General features: G+C 41.3%; 1 protein-coding gene across 8 annotated transcripts in view; it reads right to left on the reverse strand.

Annotated features, from left to right (window-relative positions):
- The window catches only part of PDCD1LG2 (programmed cell death 1 ligand 2), a 93,430-nt gene extending 77,490 nt beyond the window's left edge, over positions 1-15,940 (reverse strand). For 4 of the 8 annotated variants that reach the window (XM_086415225.1, XM_086415223.1, XM_086415226.1 and 1 more), the window contains exons 1-2: positions 15,545-15,940; positions 2,253-2,318 (exon numbers count right to left, since the gene is read on the reverse strand). In XM_086415225.1, the coding sequence (XP_086271351.1) occupies positions 2,253-2,318; positions 15,545-15,566 (88 nt within the window). In that variant the 5' untranslated portion in view covers positions 15,567-15,940. The remainder of the gene's footprint in view (positions 1-2,252; positions 2,319-15,544) is intronic. The other 4 variants (XM_086415219.1, XM_086415221.1, XM_086415220.1 and 1 more) reach the window with 4 other exon arrangements.
- Positions 15,941-20,939: the final 4,999 nt, after the last annotated feature.

The raw sequence follows: 20,939 nt of genomic DNA on the forward strand, positions 1-20,939 counted from the left end.
CTTTGCAAAAGACACTGTTAAGAGAATGAAAAGATGAACCATAGACTAGGAGAAAATATTTGCATATCACATATCTGATGAAGAATTTGTATCCAGAATATATAAAAAACTCTCAAAACTGAAAAATAAGAAAATAACCCAATTAAAAATGGTCAATGGTTTGATATGCACTTAAGAAGATATATGGATGGGCAATAGGTACATGAAAATATGCTTATCATTGCCAGATACTAGGGAAAGGCAGATTAAACCTCAATGAGATACTTCTGTACACCTATTAGAATGTCTTTAAAAACAAAAATGACAATGTCAATACCAAGTGATGTCAAGGATGTGGAACAATTGGAACTCTCATACTTTACTGGCAGGAATGCAAAAACAGTATAGATACTAAGAACAGCTTGATGGTTTCTTATAAAGTTAAATATATACTTAATGTATGTCTCAGCAATCCCACTCCTAGGTATTCACCCAAGTGAAATGAAACTCTATGCTTCCACAAAAACCTATATACAAATGTTTAAAGCAACTATATTTATAATTGCCAAAAACAGGAAACAACCCAAAAGTCCCTCAACTGGAAAATGAATAAACAAAATGTGGTGCATACAGACAGTGTGATACTAATCAGCAACAAAAAGAAATGAACTACTGATTCATATAACAATATGGATAAATCTCAAATGCACTGTGATAAGTGAAAGCCAGACAAAAGGTATGTCTAAAAATGATCCCATTTATATAACATTCTGGACAATTTAAAACTATAGGATAGAGTTGGGGGGCGGTTGAGGGACAGTTTTTGTTTGTTTGGTGACAGAACCGTTCTGGGTCTTGATTGTGGTAGTGGCTATATGACTATGTGTGAGCGTGTGTGCTCAGTCATGTCCAATTCTGCGGCCCCATAGACTGTAGCCCACCAGGCTCCTCTGTCAATGCAATGTCCTGGCAAGCATACTGGAACGGGCTGCCATTTTCTATTTTAGGGCATCTTCCTGACCCAGGGATCAAACCTATGTATCCTGCATTGGCAGGTGAATTCTTTACCACTGAGCCACCTGGCAAGTGGCTATATGATTATGCATATGTCAAAACTCATAGATGCTTTTATTTAAAAAAGTATAAATTTTTATGTCAATTTAAAAATTAGTAATTTTAAAATGAAAATATTTTCTGATAGCTTTTCACTTCACACTTGAAATTATTTTACAGATAACACAGTAGACCATCCACAGAGCATTCATATAAGGAAAGAGTTAATTTCACACCTGTCTCCAAAAATCCCAGCTGGCCAGGATCCCTTAGGAAGGAAATATCAAGTGTTCATTCAGCTGCCACTGCAAGGGCAGGGCTGGAGTAAGCAGAATATTGGGGTGTTCTCCAAAGATGGCCCCAAGTCAATGACTCTAGTGCTAGACCCTGCTGGGCAGGGAGGGGGAGGAATTCTACTGGGATCACCTGGAAGAGAGGGGAAAGCTCCTCAAAAATTTATCAGTGCCAACAAAGGCATTCTTTCTCAGTCAAAGGCAGCATGTTGGATGACTTCCCATGGGATTGGGCCTGCTATTACAGAGGACCTAATTCCCTGTGTCCATCTCTGTCTTCCTCTCTTACGTACTGGTGTTCACCACTATAAAGCACTCATGATCCTGAATGAACACGTGAATGGTCTGAACTGCCTTCCTCAGGAAAGTGAAACTCTGAAACTGCTTTCCTCCTTGCCATCTATGCCCTCGAGCAGAGTATCTTTCTTCAAAATCCAAAGGCATAGCTTAAGGTTCATTTTTCATTTAGATGCAAGGAAGACTCTGATTTCCCAATTCAAGTAACCCACATTAATGTGTGAATGACCAATGGCTGCTACTGTTGCTTTTTAATAGAGGAAGTGTCTCTGACAGAAGAGAAAAGAACAGCTGCTTGACATCTCATCTTTCAGGACACTTAACCCATGTTCTCTTGGGTCATTTCAGCAATGATGGTCTGAATGGTCTTGTCATCTTGTTACTATGTTTACTGGAGAGTGGGGATAGATGGACCAATATTATCAGTCCCTGTTTCTGTAAGATAGGGAAACAGGTGTGCACAAGCCACCCTGGGCACCATTCTTTTGACTGCGCTTGTCATAGCCGGTAATCACCCTTTCTCTTAAAGAAAGCCTTTAGCCCAAGGACCACATTCTCATCCTCATCTTCAGCTAGGGGTCATCATCTGTTCCTTTCTCAGGACCCTCCCCAGCCTTTGACTTTTCTTACCTACTGTCTGTTGAAGCTGCAGTCCCAGGCTCAAAATTAGTAGGAGGAACATGCTCTGTACCGGATCTGAAACAGACAATTGAAAGTCTCAGAGCCTTCAGCAGTTTTGCTGGATCTCATGATCTGGTCATTTGCTCACTCCTGAAAACAATGAAATGACTGGTAAACAAATCTTTGGGGAGGCAGCAGACCATAGTAGAGTAGAGCTAGGAAGAAAAGTTAAAGGCTGATTGCCTAGAGGAGATGAGAGATAGGGTAAGAAGAAGTGAGGCACTCTGTCGATCCAAATTAGAAGCCCTTCTTCCTTTTCTTGCAACCTTTTCTGAGTATGAACCAGTCCTCATGACTGGTAACCACAAAAGCTGGTTATCTGCACCTCTTTGTTTCTTCCATAGTTTCAGCGTAGGCCTTTGAAAATCAGTCTTGTTCATCAAATGGATACTGTACACCATCATTTCCAGCTGGACTGCAACTCTGGGAACAGAGCTAGATACTCTATAAATATTTGCTAGTTGACTGAGCAGGTAAAGTTGTCAAAGCTCACAAACTTTCCCACTTAAGGACTTCTCACAGCTAAAGTAAAAGAGACAGGGTATAACACTGTCAACTTCTTTGTCTTCAAAGAGGCTTTTAAATTTTATTGGCCTTGGAAGCATTTCTTCAAGGGGAATTAATCAGACAGCGCCATACATCTGAATCAGGTAAAAGCAGAGCTGCTCCGTGTACAATGGAAAGCCAGTGAAGGATATGGATCAGGAGAATGACATGACCTCATTTACATTTTTAAAAGAAGACTTAGTTTTGGTGTAGACAATAGACTACTGTTGTAAAGGAGAGTGGGATGGGCAAGATTGGAAGCAGAACGATGAGTAAGGAATTTTTTTGCAGAGATGATGATAGTTTAGACCAGAGTAGTGGGGCCAGTGGAGATGAGAGGTGGTCTGTTGAAGGTTTTTTCCATTTATACATTTAAAACATTTATTGAACTTTAAAAATTTGCCCTTTAAATTATTAAAATTTTAACAGCTTTATTGGAGTATAATTGACATACCATACAATAGAGGATTATGTGTGTGTATACATATATATTTAAGACACAGATGATTCAGTGGTACAGCTCAGTGGTTTTTAGTATATTCTACAGAACTGTGCAACCCATACTACTATCCAATTCTGGATTATTCTCATCACTCCAAAAAGGAACCCCATGCCCATTAGCTGAAACACCCCAATTCTTCTTCCCTCTTCCTCCAGTCCCTGGCAACCACTAACCTTCTTTCTGTCTCTATAAACTTGCTTATTCTGGTTATTTCATATAAATAGAATCATACAATATGTGGTCTTTTGTGTCTAGCTTCTTTCACTGAGCATATTATTTTCAAGACTCCTCTGTGTTGTAATGCATTACCAGTCTTCATTCCTTTTTATGACAAGTTGATGGCATCACCAACTCGATGGATGTGAGTTTGAGTGAACTCCGGGAGTTGGTGATGGACAAGGAGGCCTGGCATGCTGTGATTCATGGGGTCGCAAGGAGTCGGACATGACTGAGTGACTGAACTGAACTGAACTGAGCGCTGAAGAATTGATGTTTTTGAACTGTAGTGCTGGAGAAAACTCTTGAGAGTCCCTTGGACTGCAAGGAGATCCAACCAGTCCATTCTAAAGGAGATCAGTCCTGGGTGTTCATTGGAAGGACTGATGTTGAAGCTGAAACTCCAATACTTTGGCCACCTGATGTGAAGAACTGAGTCATTTGAAAAGACCCTGATGCTGGGAAAGATTGAGGGCAGGAGGAGAAGGAGATGACAGAGGATGAGATGGTTGGGTGGCATCACCGACTCAACGGACATGAGCTTGGGTGGGCTCTGGGAGTTGGTGAGGGACAGGGAGGCCTGGCGTGCTGAAGTTCATGGGGTTGCAAGGAGTTGGACACGACCGAGTGACTGAACTGAACTGAACTGATTATTCTATCGGTGTGTATTCACACCACATCTTTCTTATCCACTCAACAGTTGATAGATATTTGAGTTGTTTCCATTTGTTGGCTATAATGCTGCTATGAACATTCATTTACAAGTTTTTGTATAGATATGTTTCTGAATCACTTGAGTGTACATGTAGGAGTGGAACTGCTTGGTTAAATGGTAACTCTGTATTTAACTTTCCCAGAAACTGTCAAACTGTTTATCAAATATATGATTTGCAATGGCTCTTTCCCATCCTGTGATTGTCTTTTCAGTTTCTTGATGGAGTTCTTCGAAGCACAGATGTTTTAATTTAATTGTAACGTACAAATTAATTTTGATGAAGGCTAGTTTTGTCTAAAACTTTCTCTTTTAATTGCTTGTTCTTTAGGTGTCATCTCTAAGAAGTCATTGCCTAACCCAAGGTCACAAAGATTTACATCTATGTTTCCTTCTGAGAATTTTTCACAGCTTTAGTTCTTTTATTTACATCTTTAACCCAGTTTGAGTTAATTTTTGTCAATGGTGTGAGGTAAGATTTCACTCATTCATTTGCACGTAGACATCCAATTATCTCTGCACAATTTGTTTAAAACAGTATTCTTTTTCCATTGAATTGTCATAGCACCCTCACCAAAAATCAACTGACCTTAAATGCATGGGCTTAGCTTGAAATCTCAATTCTATTCCATTGATATAAATGTCTGTCTTATGTTTGTACCACAGATTGCTCATTATGTGGTAGCTTTACAGTAAGTTTTGAAATCGGGAAATGTGAATCTTCAAACTTGCTTTTCTTTTTTTAAGACTTTACTTTTATTATTATTTGATGTGTGGCTATTCTTGCTCTCTTGCATTTCCATGTGAATTTTAGGAAAAACTTGTCCATTTCCACACAAGAAAGCAGCTGGAATTTTGACAGGGATTGCACTAAATCTGTAGGTCTATTGGGGAATACAGCCATTTTTATAACATTAAGTCTTCTAATCCATGAATGCAGCATGTTTTTCCATTTATTTAAGTATTCTATATTTTTAAAGAAGATTTGATGGGAATTGCTGACAGGTTGTAAATATAGTTTAACAAAAGTAAATAAATCTAGGAAAATTTCTAGGTTTGGGGCTTGAGTCACTAGGAATGGAGATACCTATTAAAAAGCAGAAAACTAAGAAAGAAGCAGATTTGAAAGCAGAAATCAAGAACTGTATTTGGAATATCTTTGGTTTGAAATGACTATTAGACTCCAAGTAAAGATGTTTAGTAGGCAGGCGGACAACTGGTGGTCCAAAGTTTAGGACAGAGATACACATTTGGGAGTCATTAATGCCTAAGTGTTACTTAAAGCCATAGTGCTGCATGGTGTCTCCTAAAGAGAGAGAGAGAGAAGGGACACTGTAAAAGGACTGAGATATGGGGCATTCCAACATTTATGGGTCTTTGAGGGGAATACTAACAAAGCAAACTGGGAGAATGGGTATAAAGGCAAATTAAGCATCTCTTATTTTCTATATTCTGATGCTTTCACATCTGGAGTCTTGTTGACTCTAGAAGGACTGCCTCCTCAGGATTAGCCAATTCCTAGAGAGAGTAAACAACTTACCTATTTCATATGCAAATCAACCTATCCAGAGCCCTACCTCTAATCACCTCCTTTTGGGGCTTTCACACTCTGGGCCACTTTATATGTATCTGCTCTGATCACCCTAGGGCCAAATAACAGATTATTCAAACTAGCCCAATTCCTTCCTATGGAAACCACAGTGAGGGCTCCTGCCCACTTTGCCCCCCTCTCCTTCTACCTCCTGTGCAACACTGGTATTTGCCTGTATGTCCCTCTGAGGTGTGGCGTGCCCCTTTTCTCTTGGCATCTGTGACTATAACAAACTATTTTTTCAATTACAGTCACCTGATCTGTTGGCTTCACCACTAGTAAATAATAATAAAATAACAGATAAAATAATGAACAAAAATTAAAAAAAAATAATAATAAAACCTAGAGTTTAAAACATAGAAGGAGGGAGTTATCAGTTGAGCCAAATGCTCCTGAGCACTGGATTTAGTAGTATGAAGGTCACGGATGACCCGGGTAAGCACAGTATCAGTAGACTTCATACAGATAAAAATAGGAAGTAAGGAAGTGGAGGCAACAGAATACGGGCAACTTTTTAGAGAACAGTGCTATAAAAAGGGGAAGAGATATGAGGCAGTAGCTAGAAGGGAATGCAAGGTCCACAGGGGTCTGTATTCTTGTTTTTAACTTAGGGAGGGAGATATTACAGCAGGTAACAACTGGGTATGATAGTCATACCATACCCATATAGTCATACTATAAAGAAAGCTGAGCACTGAAGAATTGATGCTTTTGAACTGTGGTATTGAAGAAGACTCTTGAGAGTCCCTTGGACTGCAAGAAGATCCAACCAGTCCATCCTAAAGAAAATCAGTCCTGAATATTCATTGGAAGGACTGATGCTGAAGCTCCAATACTTTGACCACCTGATGTGAAGAACTGACTCATTGGAAAAGACCCTGATACTGGGAAAGATTGAAGGCTGGAGGAGAAGGGGATGACAGAGGATGAGATGATTGGATGGCATCACCGACTCAATGGACATGAGTTTGAGTAAACTCCGGGAGTTGGGGATGGACAGGGAGGCCTGGCATGGTGCAGTCCATGGGGTCGCAAAGAGTCGGACATGACTGAGCGACTGAACTGAACAACTGGGAACAAAATCTAGTGCTTTCCAGCAAGAAATGCTCAAGACACACCTTTGCTGGACTTGAAAACTCTCTTCCTTATTGTAAATGCAAATATATCCAGAAAAGATATCATTTTAAGCTGCATCTGTAGCCTAGCACTTTCTGAGCATTTTTGTTTCTAGAATACAAAAGGATAGCATGTAGCATATAGTTCTGGCGACAGAAAGGACTCCGGATTCACCCAATACTGGTTCTAACTTCCCCTTCTTCCCTCCCCATCCAAGGGGACTTTCCTTGCACACTGCTTCCTTGAGCCAACTAAGAGAGAGTCACTGTCATAAAGGTACTTTCCAACCAGAAGTCTTTCATCTAAGGATAATGTGCCCCATGCAATGATTAAGAGTTCAGGTTCTAATGTCAGGAACATCCTGAGTTCAAATTCTGAGTCTACAAATTATTAGCCTCTTTCCTGGTGGCTCAGATGGTAAAGAATCTGCCTGCAATGCAGGAGACTCAGGATCAATCCCTGGGTTGGGAAGATCCTCTGGAGAAGGGAATGACTACCCACTTCATTATTCTTGCCTGCAGAATTCCTTGGACAGAGGAACCTGGCAGGCTATAGTCCATGGGATCACAAAGAGTCAGACATAACTGAGTGACTAACACTTTCACTTTCAAGACCTTAGATAGTTTATAAAAACTTCTGTATTCCATTTCCATAAAGAGTCAGTAATAATAACTCTTACTTCAAGCCAGAACCCTGGGGGGTCATCTTAAACCTACTCATCTCTCATCTTACACATTCAGTCCATCCCTCAGTCCTATTAATTCTACTTCCTGGATACTTCCTGATGATGCCTCTTCTTCCCACAGCCCTACTATCACCTTAATTCAGCTTCATATCATTTTTCCTTACACCACAGCATAGCCTCCTCATGCCATTTTTACCTTCTAGTCTTGCTTCCTTCTGTTCCATCCTTCTCTAGTGGTCACAAATCTTGGAGTCATCCTTGATTCCTATGTTTTCTCACCTACATCTGATTCATGAATAAATGCTATAAGCCGTTATTTAAAATATATCCAGAATCTGACCACATCTCACTGCCTCTATTAATATATCAATCTCAGCCATCACTGTCTCTCATGGTGATTCTAACTTTGGCTTCCTACAGGTGATTCTCAACACAGGAACCAGAGCGAGTCTTTAAAAATATGAGTTGAATCATGTCTGCTCAAAACATTTTGGTGGCTCAATATTTCACTGAGAATAAAATCATAAGTCCTTCCAATAACCCATATAAGAGAGGCCTCTGTGTTAAGCCCCTCCTGCCATGCTTTAGAAAACCCTATTGTGGCCATGCCCCTTCTGCAGTGTGGGGTGTTTGCTGGGCTGAGAGGTATTATCTGGAGCCCTCGACCTTACCCCATGACCCATTACAATCTGTGTCTTTGGGATGCTAGACTTCCCTGACCAAATGGCCCTGAGCCCACTTCCAGCCTGTGCAATACCTTCCTCACACCCACCCCTTTAAGAGTGGATCTTGCTGCCAGTGTGCCTATCCCCACCCTTGGATGTTTTCTTTGCTCTTTCTAGTGAGACTGCCTTATATAAAATTGCAACAGCACCACCTCCCCCGTCCCCAGCATTTCCAATTTTCCTTGTCTGTCTCTCTTTCCCAAAACTTTTGTTACCATTGAATTTACCATATAATGTACCTGTTTTATTGTATTATTAATATTACCTGCTGTCTTCCATTATAATATAATCACTCAAAGGGCAGGGATCTTTGTCTGTTTGCTTACTGCTATGCCTTCAGCCCTAAGCACAGTCTGGCAATAAGGAGGCACTCAGTTAATATCTATTGGATGAACCATCCCTTTACCTAGCAGGCAGAACAATCTCTTGAAAACTGAATAATCAAACCTAAACCATGTCACTCCTGCTTAAAAGACTTCAACAGCTCCCACTGTTTACAAGGTGATGTCTTCAAGGCTAGAACAGGAGCTCTTTGTACAGTCATCCCCTGGTATCTTGCAGGGTATTGGTTCCAGGATTGTCTGCAGATACCAAAATCCAGGGATACTCAAGTCCATTATGTAAAGTGGCATAGCATAGCTGGCCATATACATAGGGTTGTAGAGCCCTTTGGATGCAAAAGGTGGACTGCACTTGATTTGGTCCTTATAACTGTGTGCTGAACAGACAAGTGAATGAGTGTTTGTATGCACAGCAATTTAGCATCATACTCAGGAATCTTAGTCTCAGTTCAGTTCAGTCGCTCAGTCACGTCCGACTCTTTGCGACCCCATGAATCGCAGCACGCCAGGCCTCCCTGTCCATCACCATCTCCCGGAGTTCACTCAAACTCACGTCCATCAAGTCGGCGATGCCATCCAGCCATCTCATCCTCTACAGACTCCCAATTGACACAATTCTATCAGAGAAACAGAAACTATATAGCGGCTGTTTATTTTGGCTACACACAAGAACTTTTTATCAAACAGAGCCACTCATGCATGGGGAGGCCTCATTCCTGGAATTCTTTAAGCACAGGGTACATGCTGAAACAAAGGTTTCCACAAGAGGTAGAAAGTGATCCCTTTTTAACAGTAAGATTATTGACAAGATTATCTGCCAGAAGAATGTTTCCACAGGTATCTCAAGCCCCTCACCAACCTCCCTCAAAACACAGCAATCTGGATAAGACTTGTGCCTCCTGGGCTCCTTAGGAGAACCACATTTTCTGAAAAAAAGTGGATTCTTAAAGCATTTAATGTTAGGGAAGTATGAATTCTTTCATACTCAGTCAGGCAGGGCCTGGAAGAATTTATCTGGAGAGCTTATAGGGCGTATTGCCTAAATCAATTAACTTGATGCATCATTTACAGAGTGCCGATGGGTGAGGTACTTCTTCAGCCAAATGAGCATTGTGATGACTCCTCCACAATGCAATGAACATGTTCAAACAACCACAGCCTTCTCTAGCTTTCTCTTTTAAAACTCACCTTTGTTTTGGATATAAATATTTTCCTATGCCTTGCCTATGCCTGGTCAGTTGTTCATTTCATCTTAATTATATATCCCTTATGGACGCATTTGGTTTTGCTAGTCTTTCCATCAAGCAGAGGAAGATTATAGCTATCCTTGTATCAGGCAGGATGAAGTGAAGTGAAGTCGCTCAGTTGTGTCAGACTCTGCGACCCCATGGACTGTAGCCTATCAGGCTCCTCCGTCCATGGGATTTTCCAGACAAGAGTACTGGAGTGGATTGCCATTTCCTTCTCCAGGAGATCTTCCCAAGCCAGGAATCAAACCTGGGTCTCCAGCATTGCAGGCAGACGCTTTACCGTCTGAGCCACCAGGGAAGCCCTTAATGAAAGAAAGGAATGTCTTAAAACTCAGAATGGCACCAGGCCCCTCACCCATAATAAACACTTTGGAATGTGAGTGGAAAAAATAGTTTTTAATCAAGTAATCCGTTTAGCTGAATTTCTTAATTTCTGGATAATTCTTAATGAAGTTCTGAGTAGTTCTTGATAATTCTGCCTGTGAGCATGTCGTAGTAGTTGAGGGCAAGGCAAGTAGTTGAGGGAAGTATGAACTCTTTCATACTCAGTCAGGCAGGGCCTGAAAGAATGACCTAAAATGGAACAAAATGGCATAGGATAAGCTTTGAGAAATTTTCTTGTGGCTCCAGGAGGAGTCAAGAAAGGCCCTCTTGGTCAGGAGATAATCAAGCTTGAGAGTGAGAAGAAATGAAAGCTACCATTTTTAGATTTGTGAAAGGTCCTGCTCAAATTGCTGTCCTCTTTCTGTTGTCACCCAGGCCACTAGAGAAGCTGCTGCTATTGGTGGCATGGTGGAAGGTTTAGGAGACAGGAGATCCGGTCTTTGTCTCTGCTGCCTTAAGAACTTATTCTCCACTTTCTACAAAAGAAGGGTGAACTAGGTGATTTCCACAGTCCCTTCCATGTGCCATCTATGCAGCTAACAACCAATCTCAACTATTTTGTTTCACCATGTTAGGTAATCCTCAAGTGTGCAACATACCAAGATTTTTGATGAACCATGAAAACTTTAATACTTTTAGGTATTAATGTGTGATTCCATTTCTAACTACCAAAAGTACTATTGGCATATCAGTAACATTTGATCACTAGTGAAAGTTACAATAAGTAAGATTGGCCTTATTCCAGCTAAAGTCTTTCACTCCTTTCCTCTAAAAGGCATTTAAGAAAGAGAGTTAAGATGATATCATAGAGATAATTGATACATTTTAACTTATAAATGTGTATTTATATGAATGTGTGTGAGGGTGCACTCGTGTCTGAGTCTTTCCAACCCCATGGACTATAGTCCACCAGGTTCCTTTGTCTATAAGATTATCCCAGCAAGAATATTGGAGTGAGTTGCCACTTCCTCCTTCAGGGGCTCTTCCCAACTAAGGGATCTAACTCATGTCTCCTGCGGCTCCTGCACTGGCAGGTAGATTCTTTACCACTGAGTCACATGGGAAGCCCATATAATGTGTTCAGTTCAGTTCTGTTGCTCAGTTGTGTCCAACTCTTTGTGACTCCATGAATTGCAGCACGCCAGGCCTCCCTGTCCATCACCAACTCCCGGAGTTCACTCAGACTCACGTCCATCGAGTCAGTGATGCCATCCAGCCATCTCATCCTCTGTCGTCCCCTTCTCTTCCTGCCCCTAATCCCTCCCAGGATCAGATGAGTCAACTCTTTGCATGAAAGTACTGGAGTTTCAGCTTTAGCATCATTCTTTCCAAAGAACACCCAGGACTGATCTCCTTTAGAATGGACTGGTTGGATCTCCTTGCAGTCCGAGGGACTCTTAAGAATCTTCTCCAACACCATAGTACAAAAGCATCAATTCTTCGGCACTCAGCTTTCTTCACAGTCCAACTCTCACATCCATACACAACTAATGGAAAAACCATAGCCTTGACTAGATGAACTTTTGCTGACAAAATAATGTCTTTGCTTTTGAATATGCTATCTAGGTTGGTCATAACTTTCCTTCCAAGGAGTAAGCGTCTTTTCATTTCATGGTTGCAATCATGATCTGCAGTGATTTTGGAGCCCCCCAAAATAAAGTCTGACACTGTTTCCACTGTTTCCCCATCTATTTCCCATGAAGAGATGGAACCAGATGCCATGATCTTAGTTTTCTGAATGTTGAGCTTTAAGCCAACTTTTTCACTCTCCTCTTTCACTTTCATCATATGAATATGTACATAGACATAAAGTTGAACTTTTGATCTGAGACCCAGGTAGACTATCTGTAGACTTAAGACACAATTCTAATGAATTTAACTTAGCAGTTCAAATTTAACTTAAATTCAAATTGAATCTCAACTTTTTAATCAATAAATAGTAAGCTCCCATTTTTTTCAAGTTTTTATAATAGACTGTGAGAATCAATAGAAGGATTCACCTAAGAAAGCATCCTACATTTAAAGACATTATAACACAGTCAGAAGGTTAAAACTCGTACACATTAAAAATAATAAGTGGCATAGAATATTTTGCATGAAGATGAAAAAACCCTGGAAGCTGACTGGTAGTGATGGGATTTGAAGTGGGTCTTTGAAGCACTGATAGGAATTGGAGAGCTGAAACAACTCTTAAGGGCACTGCAGACGGCCCAGGAACAAACATGTAGGGCATGTTGAGGAAGACAATGAAGAGCATAACCTGGCTGGAAATATAATTTGAGAATGTTAAGAGCTTAATACCAGGTAGAGCTGCCAAGAAAGACAGTGACAGTCACTCAAACACTGAGTGACAATAACAAAGAAGTTTGGAAAGATTAAATCTAAGTTTTGTTTTTTTTTTCCCTTTAGTATATAATGGTGGAAAAGTGGAATTAGAGGCCAGCTACTTGATTAGGGGGTTCACAGTATTCATCCAGAAGTTTGGTAAAGCCCCATATTTAGGGTCAAAAAAAAAAAAAAAAGGAAGAAAGGGAAAGGAAGGAGAAATTTATTATAAGACAACTGATGGGAAAATTGACAAAACAATTGACAAGTGATCAGCCACATGGGAAAGAAAGAGAAGCAACAAGTTGATTGTGATTTTTGAGGCCAGACTGTCAAGACAATATTGATGTTATTGGGGGTGGGGAACAAATATAAGACCAAGAACTGATTTTTAAAGGGAAGATGATGGGTTGAGTTTGAGTCAAGAAGTAACGCAAGGCAGTCAAGAAAACTGTAGGTCTAAAGTTTGGGACACTATTTGAGACTAGAGATAAAAAGTTAATTCTGATAAAAATGTAAGATGATACTAAGGAATAAATTAACTCTCTGAGAGGGAGAGTATAAAAAAAAAAAGAGATTAGAAAGGAAAAGTCTGAACTCTGAGGAATGCTCCAAAATTTGGAGAGTAGGAGTAAGAGACCAGAGAAGAAGGCAGAGAAGAAATGATCTAAGAGTGAGAAGCTTCATTATCACAATATCTCAGAGCCATGGGAGGAAAATCCCAAGAAGCAGAAGGGGCTGATAATAGACAGATCAGGAGAGTAAGAACTGGGAATCAGTCCCAGGGGTATTGGAAAAGGCTGGAGAGCACCGAGATGACTGGGGCTGGATAAACTTTCCGATTCCTCCATCTATCCTAGAATTCTGCGAGTTGATTTGAAAATTAGGGGAACACAACCTGAGGAAGCCCCATTGCAGAAGACCCAGGATGGGATATGAGGAGGCCAGGATGCAGTTGCCTCATTACAGGGTAACCCAAGTATGACACGGTTAATGCTGGTGGCATATTTGGATGTTGCCATGTGGAATAAAAATGACACACAACAACCTAAGGATCGCTGTCCAGTGCATCTTAAAGCAAGTCAATCTGAGGTGTAACTCCTAATACTGTCCCTGAGGAATCTGCTTCACTTCCATCAGTCCCATTGCCTGCTATATTTTATGCAAACATCCCACATCTAATGATTTACCTGCCATTTCAACAAATCAACTAATTCAACAACTGAACAAGCACTCAGTGAGAACCTATGCATATACACTATGATAGGCACTCGGGATTCAGAGGACCTAAAAGGTGTGTCTTACCCTACAAGGAGCTGAAGTTTAATGGAAAGGTTCACAGACAGAAGAAATCTGAAAAGACACCTTGAACAGAAAGCAAGGAAGATATGTTGATAGTGAGAGTTCAGGTAATGAAGGCAAATAGACCAGTTGAGTGGCAACAGATACAGTTCATCTATTCATAAACTCTTAGACTTCAAAGGGAGCTTAAAGAACATCCAGGTCAACTGGCATTTAACTCCTGCTACAACTGTCTGAGGGCTTCCCAGGTGGTGTTAGTGGTAAAGAACCTGCCTGCCAATCCAGGAGATGTAAGAGCCGTAGGTTTGATCCCTGGTTCAGAAGCTCCCCTGGAGGAGGGCATAGCAACCTACTCCAGTGTTCTTGCCTGGAGAATCCCATGCATAAGGAAGCCTGGCAGGCCACAGTCCATGCGGTTACAAAGAGTTGGACGTGACTGAAACAACCTGCCACACATGCACAACTATCTGATTACTGCTCACAGTGAATATTCTTACTGTGCATTTTACCAATGTATGTCATTCATTTCCTTCCACAGGACCACAGAATTTCAGGGTTAGAAGACCTTAAAGTGAAAGTGAGAGTGAAGCCGCTCAGTCTTGTCCGACTCTTTGCGATTGCGACCCCGTGGACTGTAGCCCACCAGGCTCCTCTGTCCATGGGATTCTCCAGGCAAGAATACTGGAGTGGGTTGCCATTTCCTTCTCCAGGGGATCTTCCCAACCCAGGGATCAAACCTGGGTCTCCTGCATTGCAGGCAGATGCTTTACCCTCTGAGCCACCAGGGAAGCCCTTATCTATAGGTAATTTCATTCAAGTTTCACCTCCTCACTTCAACCATTTCTCACATGAGTTCCTTATCATCTCTATTCTATTATGTACACATGGGTAGTGACCAGTAGTGGTTTTCCTTCATTTTGCTAAACTTTCTTTTATCATTTTATGTAGAGTAGAAGCCCTTTAGTAGGCCCAAGTCACACTTTTGTTAAATAATGGTTGTTTATAAGTTAATGCGCATGGTTGGTTTTTTTGCCGTGTCCCTCGGCATGTTGGCTCTTACTTCCCTGACCAGGAATCAAACCTGCAACCCCTGCATTGGAAGCTAGGAGTCTTAACCAGTGGATCGCCAGGGAAGTCCTGGTTTGTTTGTTTGTTTTAAACAACTGATTTTTAGAACATATCTTGTAAACACAGGCTACTGTGGAATGTTGACGGCCTGCCAAAGGGTTAATCACAAACAGATGTTGGATGTAAAAAACCAAATTTTTAAGTTCCATTAACTTTCCAAAATTCTAAGTGGAGTGACAATTTCAGGAATATTTCAATTTTTTCCATTCACATTTATTTTGTGCAGAAAAAACAAAAACAAAAACAACAACTCACCTTTTAAAACTGCTCAGCAAGAATAATAAGCATAGGACCAACAAGAGAAATCCTACTGTTTTGAGGACAGGTGGAAATTAGCTTGTTTATGCCCCTGAACACAATTTCTGAGGCAGTTTCCCACATCTCCAATGGTGTGGAGAGAAAATGTGCCTGCACTTACCCGACTGTGGCAGCCTCATCATGGTCCGCAACACCAACTCACAAAACGAGACAATCACAGCCCATTTGATACTCCCATCAGGCCTTGGTGAGGCTCCTCAGGCAAAGACTCAAAAAGAAAATAAAACAACAAACAGTAGCTCTTTGTCAGTCCTCACAGAAGCCAACAAAACAAACAGCCAAAATGAAAATAAAACCTAGGTTGCTGCCTGGGTTCTTTCTAGCTGGCAGAGGGACAGCTAGAAAGGAGATGGCAGCTGACAGAAAAATATGGAGATAAGGTACATTAAGCAAGAGGAGAAAAGATATCATCCCCATCCAGCTCAGGCTTTCTCTTAACATGAGGACAATTCAAACCAAAACTGATTCTAAGGAACTGATTACAGCCCAGCCTACTGGGAGGTTTTTGTTTCACTTTCAGCGTTGCACATTCTAGCTACGCACCAAGAAGTTTGCATAGATATTATCTGTTTTCTTAGGCTGCTGTAACAAATCACTACAACCTGAGTGGCTTAAAACCACAGACAGTGTATCTACATTTCTCTCACAATTTCTGAGGCTAGAAGTCAGAGGTCAAGGTGTCACATGGCCATACTCCTGCTGAAGGCTCCAGGGAAGAATGCTTCCTTGCCTCTTCCTACCTTCTGGGGACTCCTGTCAAACCTTGGCATTCCTTGGCTGCAGCTGATCATCCCAATCTCTGCCTTCATCTTCACCTTATTTATGACCTTATTCCTTGCTCATATTCTTTGTGTCCTCTCTTCTTCTTATAAGAACACCAGCCATTGTGTTAGTGCCCACCCTACTTCAGTATGACCTCATCTTAACTAATTACATTTGCTAACACCCTAGTTTCAAATAAGGTCACATTCAGAGGCTCCAGTGGGCATGGAATTTTGGGGGAACACTATTCAACCCACTACAGAGCTTCATTTCATTCTTGGAGCAACTTATGGTCTAGATACTGTTAGACCCATGATACATATGAGGAAACAGTTGACATCAAGCAACCTTTCCTCAGTTGCATGGCTGTATTTGAACTCAGGCCTCCGAGGCCCCACTACACCATGAGGCTTTTCAATAGGGAGACTCAAACCTGGTGGCAAGGAAAGGACAACTTGCATGTAGTCCTAAAAGACCAACTCCATTCCTATGACCCCAATTCGCTTGGTTCATAGGAATGAGGTCAGAAGAGACAGGGTAGGTTTTCTTAGTCATATTTCTCTGATGTGTTCTAATCCTCTTAACATGTCGTACCTCTAAATCTCCCCTGCCTAACTGTTTTTCTTTTGAAAAAGCAGCATTTTCCTTTCCTCCTTCTCATTCTTTATATTTCATCTCTTAAAGCAGAAGGGATGAAACTTGTAGTAGCTGCAAATAGGAGTGGCTGCCTAGACCCCGAGAATTGGGCTGTGTGGGGAACTGCTTCTCCACCCATAGCTCTAGGCATATGCTTTTAATGAGAGTTGCCTGCTGTTACTTGACCTTCCTTCAGAGAATGGACGAATATCCCCTGCAAGACTCTAAAAAGTTCAGCATCTGTGGGGTCCACATACCACCCACCAGAGTTCCTGCCTTTCCTCAGGAGGGAGATATACTCTCTACTGTCCCCCTTCCTCTACCTCGCCTGGGCCCCATGGCATTGGTGGGGCTGCCAGGAAAGTGGCAGGCAGGGAGCTTTGGGGCACATGGTGAAGGTGCTTCACAAGCAGGATTCAAAAATGTGAAACAAAGAACGTGGTGATCTGACCATCTCCAAGTCTTCATGGGGAGTGTTCTTGAGGGACAAGGCTCTGCATTTAAAAACTAAACATTCAGCAAGATTATAATATATTGCTATGAAGGGAAAAGAAGTTTCAAACCTCATAGGAATCTCAGTTCACAGAGTGATACCCTGATCATCAGAAGCATCTCTATTCAGCTAAAGAGCAAAGACTCCGGAAGCAACTTAGAAGAGCTGACTGGGGACCTCCCTGGTGGTCCAGTGGTTAAGAATTTGCCTTGCAATGTAAGGAATGCAGGTTTGATCCCTGGTTAGGGAACTAAGATCCTTCATGCTGCAGGGCAAATAAGCCCTCACTCTGCAATTACTGAGCCTGTGCTTTGGAGCCCAATGAAAGATCTTGAGTGCCACAACTAAGACTCAACGAAGCCAAATAAATTAATTAATTTAAAAAAGAAAGAAAAGCTGACTAATCTTTGTTAGAACAAGTTGACCTGCCTTTGTCAGAAAAGCAATGTAGCATTGACCAGGTATTGTCTGAAGAATGTTTGAACACTGAGCAATCTCAGCTAGAAAAAACTCTATTACTATGCCAAATAAAAACAAAAAGAAAACTATCAAATCAAAAAACACATGAAGAGCTAAGCTTGCTCAGTTCAGGTCAGTCGCTCAGTCGTGTCAGACTCTTTGCGACCCCATGAATCCCAGCATGCCAGGCCTCCCTGTCCATCACCAACTCCCGGACTTCACTCAGACTCACATCCATCGAGTCAGTGATGCCATCCAGCCATCTCATCCTCTGTCATCCCCTTCTCCTCCTGCTCCCAATCCCTCCCAGCATCAGAGTCTTTTCCAATGAGTCAACTCTTCGCATGAAGTGGCCAAAGTACTGGAGTTTCAGCTTCAGCATCAGTCCTTCCAAAGAAACCCCAGGGCTGATCTCCTTCAGAATGGACTGGTTGGATCTCCTTGCAGTCCAAGGGACTCTCAAGAGTCTTCTCCAACACCACAGTTCAAAAGCATCAATTCTTTGGCACTCAGCCTTCTTCACAGTCCAACTCTCACATCCATACATGACCACTGGAAAAACCATAGCCTTGACTAGACGGACCTTTGTTGGCAAAGTAATGTCTCTGCTAAGAAGTAAGAATTTGAGAGGAGAAAAGAGAGAGAAACTCAAAGCCTTTACAAAAAGAAGAAAATCAAAGTGTCCAAAATACTGAGCAGAAAATTATAAAGGGAAAACCAAATTTGAATTTACAAATGGAGTTTCTTCTTAAAAAATACAAGAACATGGGACTTCCTTGGTGGTGCAGCAGATAAGAATCTGCCTGCCAATGCAGGGGTCACGGTTCAATCCCTGGTCTGAGAAGATTCTACATGCTGCGGAACTACTGAGCCCATGTGCCACAACTTCTGAGCCTGTGCTCTAGAGTCCCTAAGCCACAACTACTGAAGCCCATGTGTCCACAGCCTGTGCTGTGTAACAAGAGAAACCACTGTAATGAAAAGCCCGTGCACTGCAATGAAGGATAGACCCCACTCGCTGCGACTAGAGAGAGCACATGTGTGGCCACAAAGACCCAGTGCAACCAAAAAAACAGAATAAAATTTAAAAAATAAGAACAAATTTAAGTCAGACATGTCACCCTTAATCAAGGGTTAAAATATATCTACCATTTACAGAGTTTTTCTTATATATAAACCTCATAACAATTAACTAAATCTATCAACAGAAACTGGGATGCTAAGCTGTACTAAATTTAAAATGTCCAAATACTTTTGTTTTTATGAGAAAATTTTCTATATATGTTCTACATAATATTATTTTTTTTAAATGTATTTGCCTCTGAAAGAAGGTTGGCCAAGAGAACTGAAAGAACCTCCTATTTGAGTGAAAGGTTCAAACATATAATACCTTTGTACCATATGAAATCACATGAAATAAAATGTTAAAAAAAATTGAGTCATTATGTTGTGTACCAGGAACTAACATAGTGTTATAGGTAAATTATCCTTCAAAAGCAAGCAAACAAATTTTTAGGAAAAGATGAGATTTCTTGAGAAAAGAGGCAAGGGCGGATGGAGGGGGAATTTGATGAAGGTGGTCAAACTATACAAGCTTTCAGTATTATAAGGTAAATAAGTACTAGGGATGTAATGTACAAAGGATTCACATAACGAGCGCTGCTGTATGTTATATATGAAAGTCATTAAGAGAGTAAATCCTAAGAAAGAGAAAATTTCTTTTCTAATTTTTAAAATTTTGTATTTATATGAGATGATAAATATTCACTAACTTGTTGTGGGCATTATTTCATGATGCATATATGTCAAGTCATGATGCTGCACACATTAAACTTACACAGTGTGGTATGTTAATTATGTCTCAATAAAACTGGAAGTAGAAGAAAAAAAAAAGCTCACATAATACACTTAGAACAGTGCTTGTCACTACCAGGTGCTAAGTCAATGTTAGCTACTTCAGGTCCAAAAAATAAGTCCAGTATTTCCCACTTTACTAGGCCTTGTTGGGAAGAAAAAATTAAAAAAGAACACAAGTCTAAGTGTGAGAAAGAAATGTTCCCTGGGTTTTGGGGACTTGGGCAAAGAGAAAGAGCCCAGAAAGAGCGTCTCAGAACTGCAAGAAGCCAGCAATTTAGCTAGAACCAGCCTTAGCAACCTTCCTAAAGTCAGGGGCCAACGTCTTGATATGATTTTATCTGGAATGTGACAAAAAGGAATGATGGCTAACCTCCTCTCTCAAAAAATGGGGATAGGGGATTCAGAGGTGAGGAAAAAGTCATAGGCAGAGGGAGTCAGATGCGGGGGGAGTGGAAATCCACATGTGGGCCACCCTGAAAACTAGACTTCTTCAGTTGCAGTCAACCCAGGGGCTGGAGGTTGGTCACTTGCCATCATCCCATGTGATCTCTACCTGTGAAGGAAAACCGTTGCTCAAAGTGAGGGAAGGGAAAGTGTGGACGAATATTCTGGCCAGAGCAACTGAGATGGTTGTATTTAGAAGGAACAAGGCCCAGGTTTCCTTCACTTTCTGAAAGAAACTCATCTAAATGGGAGGTTTATTGTAAGTTTAATAGTTTGATTAAGTACTTTTCCTGCTCTAGCAATCCCCATGTCACCGAATGGGGAAGAAATAACTGGGGAGATGGCTCCTCATAGAGAAAAAAAGTTACAGAAGTCACAAATGTCAAGTTTCATTAAGGTCAAATTCCCTAGAGAAGTCTCCCAAGTGCAAGGGTGGGGGCAGGAAATGAGGGTGCAGAAGAGGGGACTATGGGAGAAATTGAACAGCTTCACTGGCCTTTAACAAGAAAAACTAAATGAGAGGGATTCAAGAGACAACAAGGAGGTTGTGGAGGGCCTGGAGGGAATGTTTACTGTCTTCTTCTTCTCTGGTTCTTAGGAGAAAAGGGGGTGCTAGACATACATCCTTGATGCTTGAGAGTGCCTTTATGTAGACATTAATACCTGCTTCTTGCTTGAAATTCCTGAAGTGGGGGTGGGGGTTCACTGGAGTATCCCTTACCTTGTGTGCGTGCTAAGTCGTTCAGTTGTATCTGACTCTCTGTGACCCCGTGGACTGTAGCCTGCCCGGCTCCTTTGTCCATGGGATTCTCCAGGCATGGATACTGGAGTGGTTGCCATTTCT

This window comes from Bos grunniens, chromosome 8 (genome assembly GCF_055505025.1).
Source record: "Bos grunniens cultivar Pamir isolate PY7600 chromosome 8, Bosgru_T2T1.0, whole genome shotgun sequence".
NCBI classification, from domain to species: domain Eukaryota; kingdom Metazoa; phylum Chordata; class Mammalia; order Artiodactyla; family Bovidae; genus Bos; species Bos grunniens.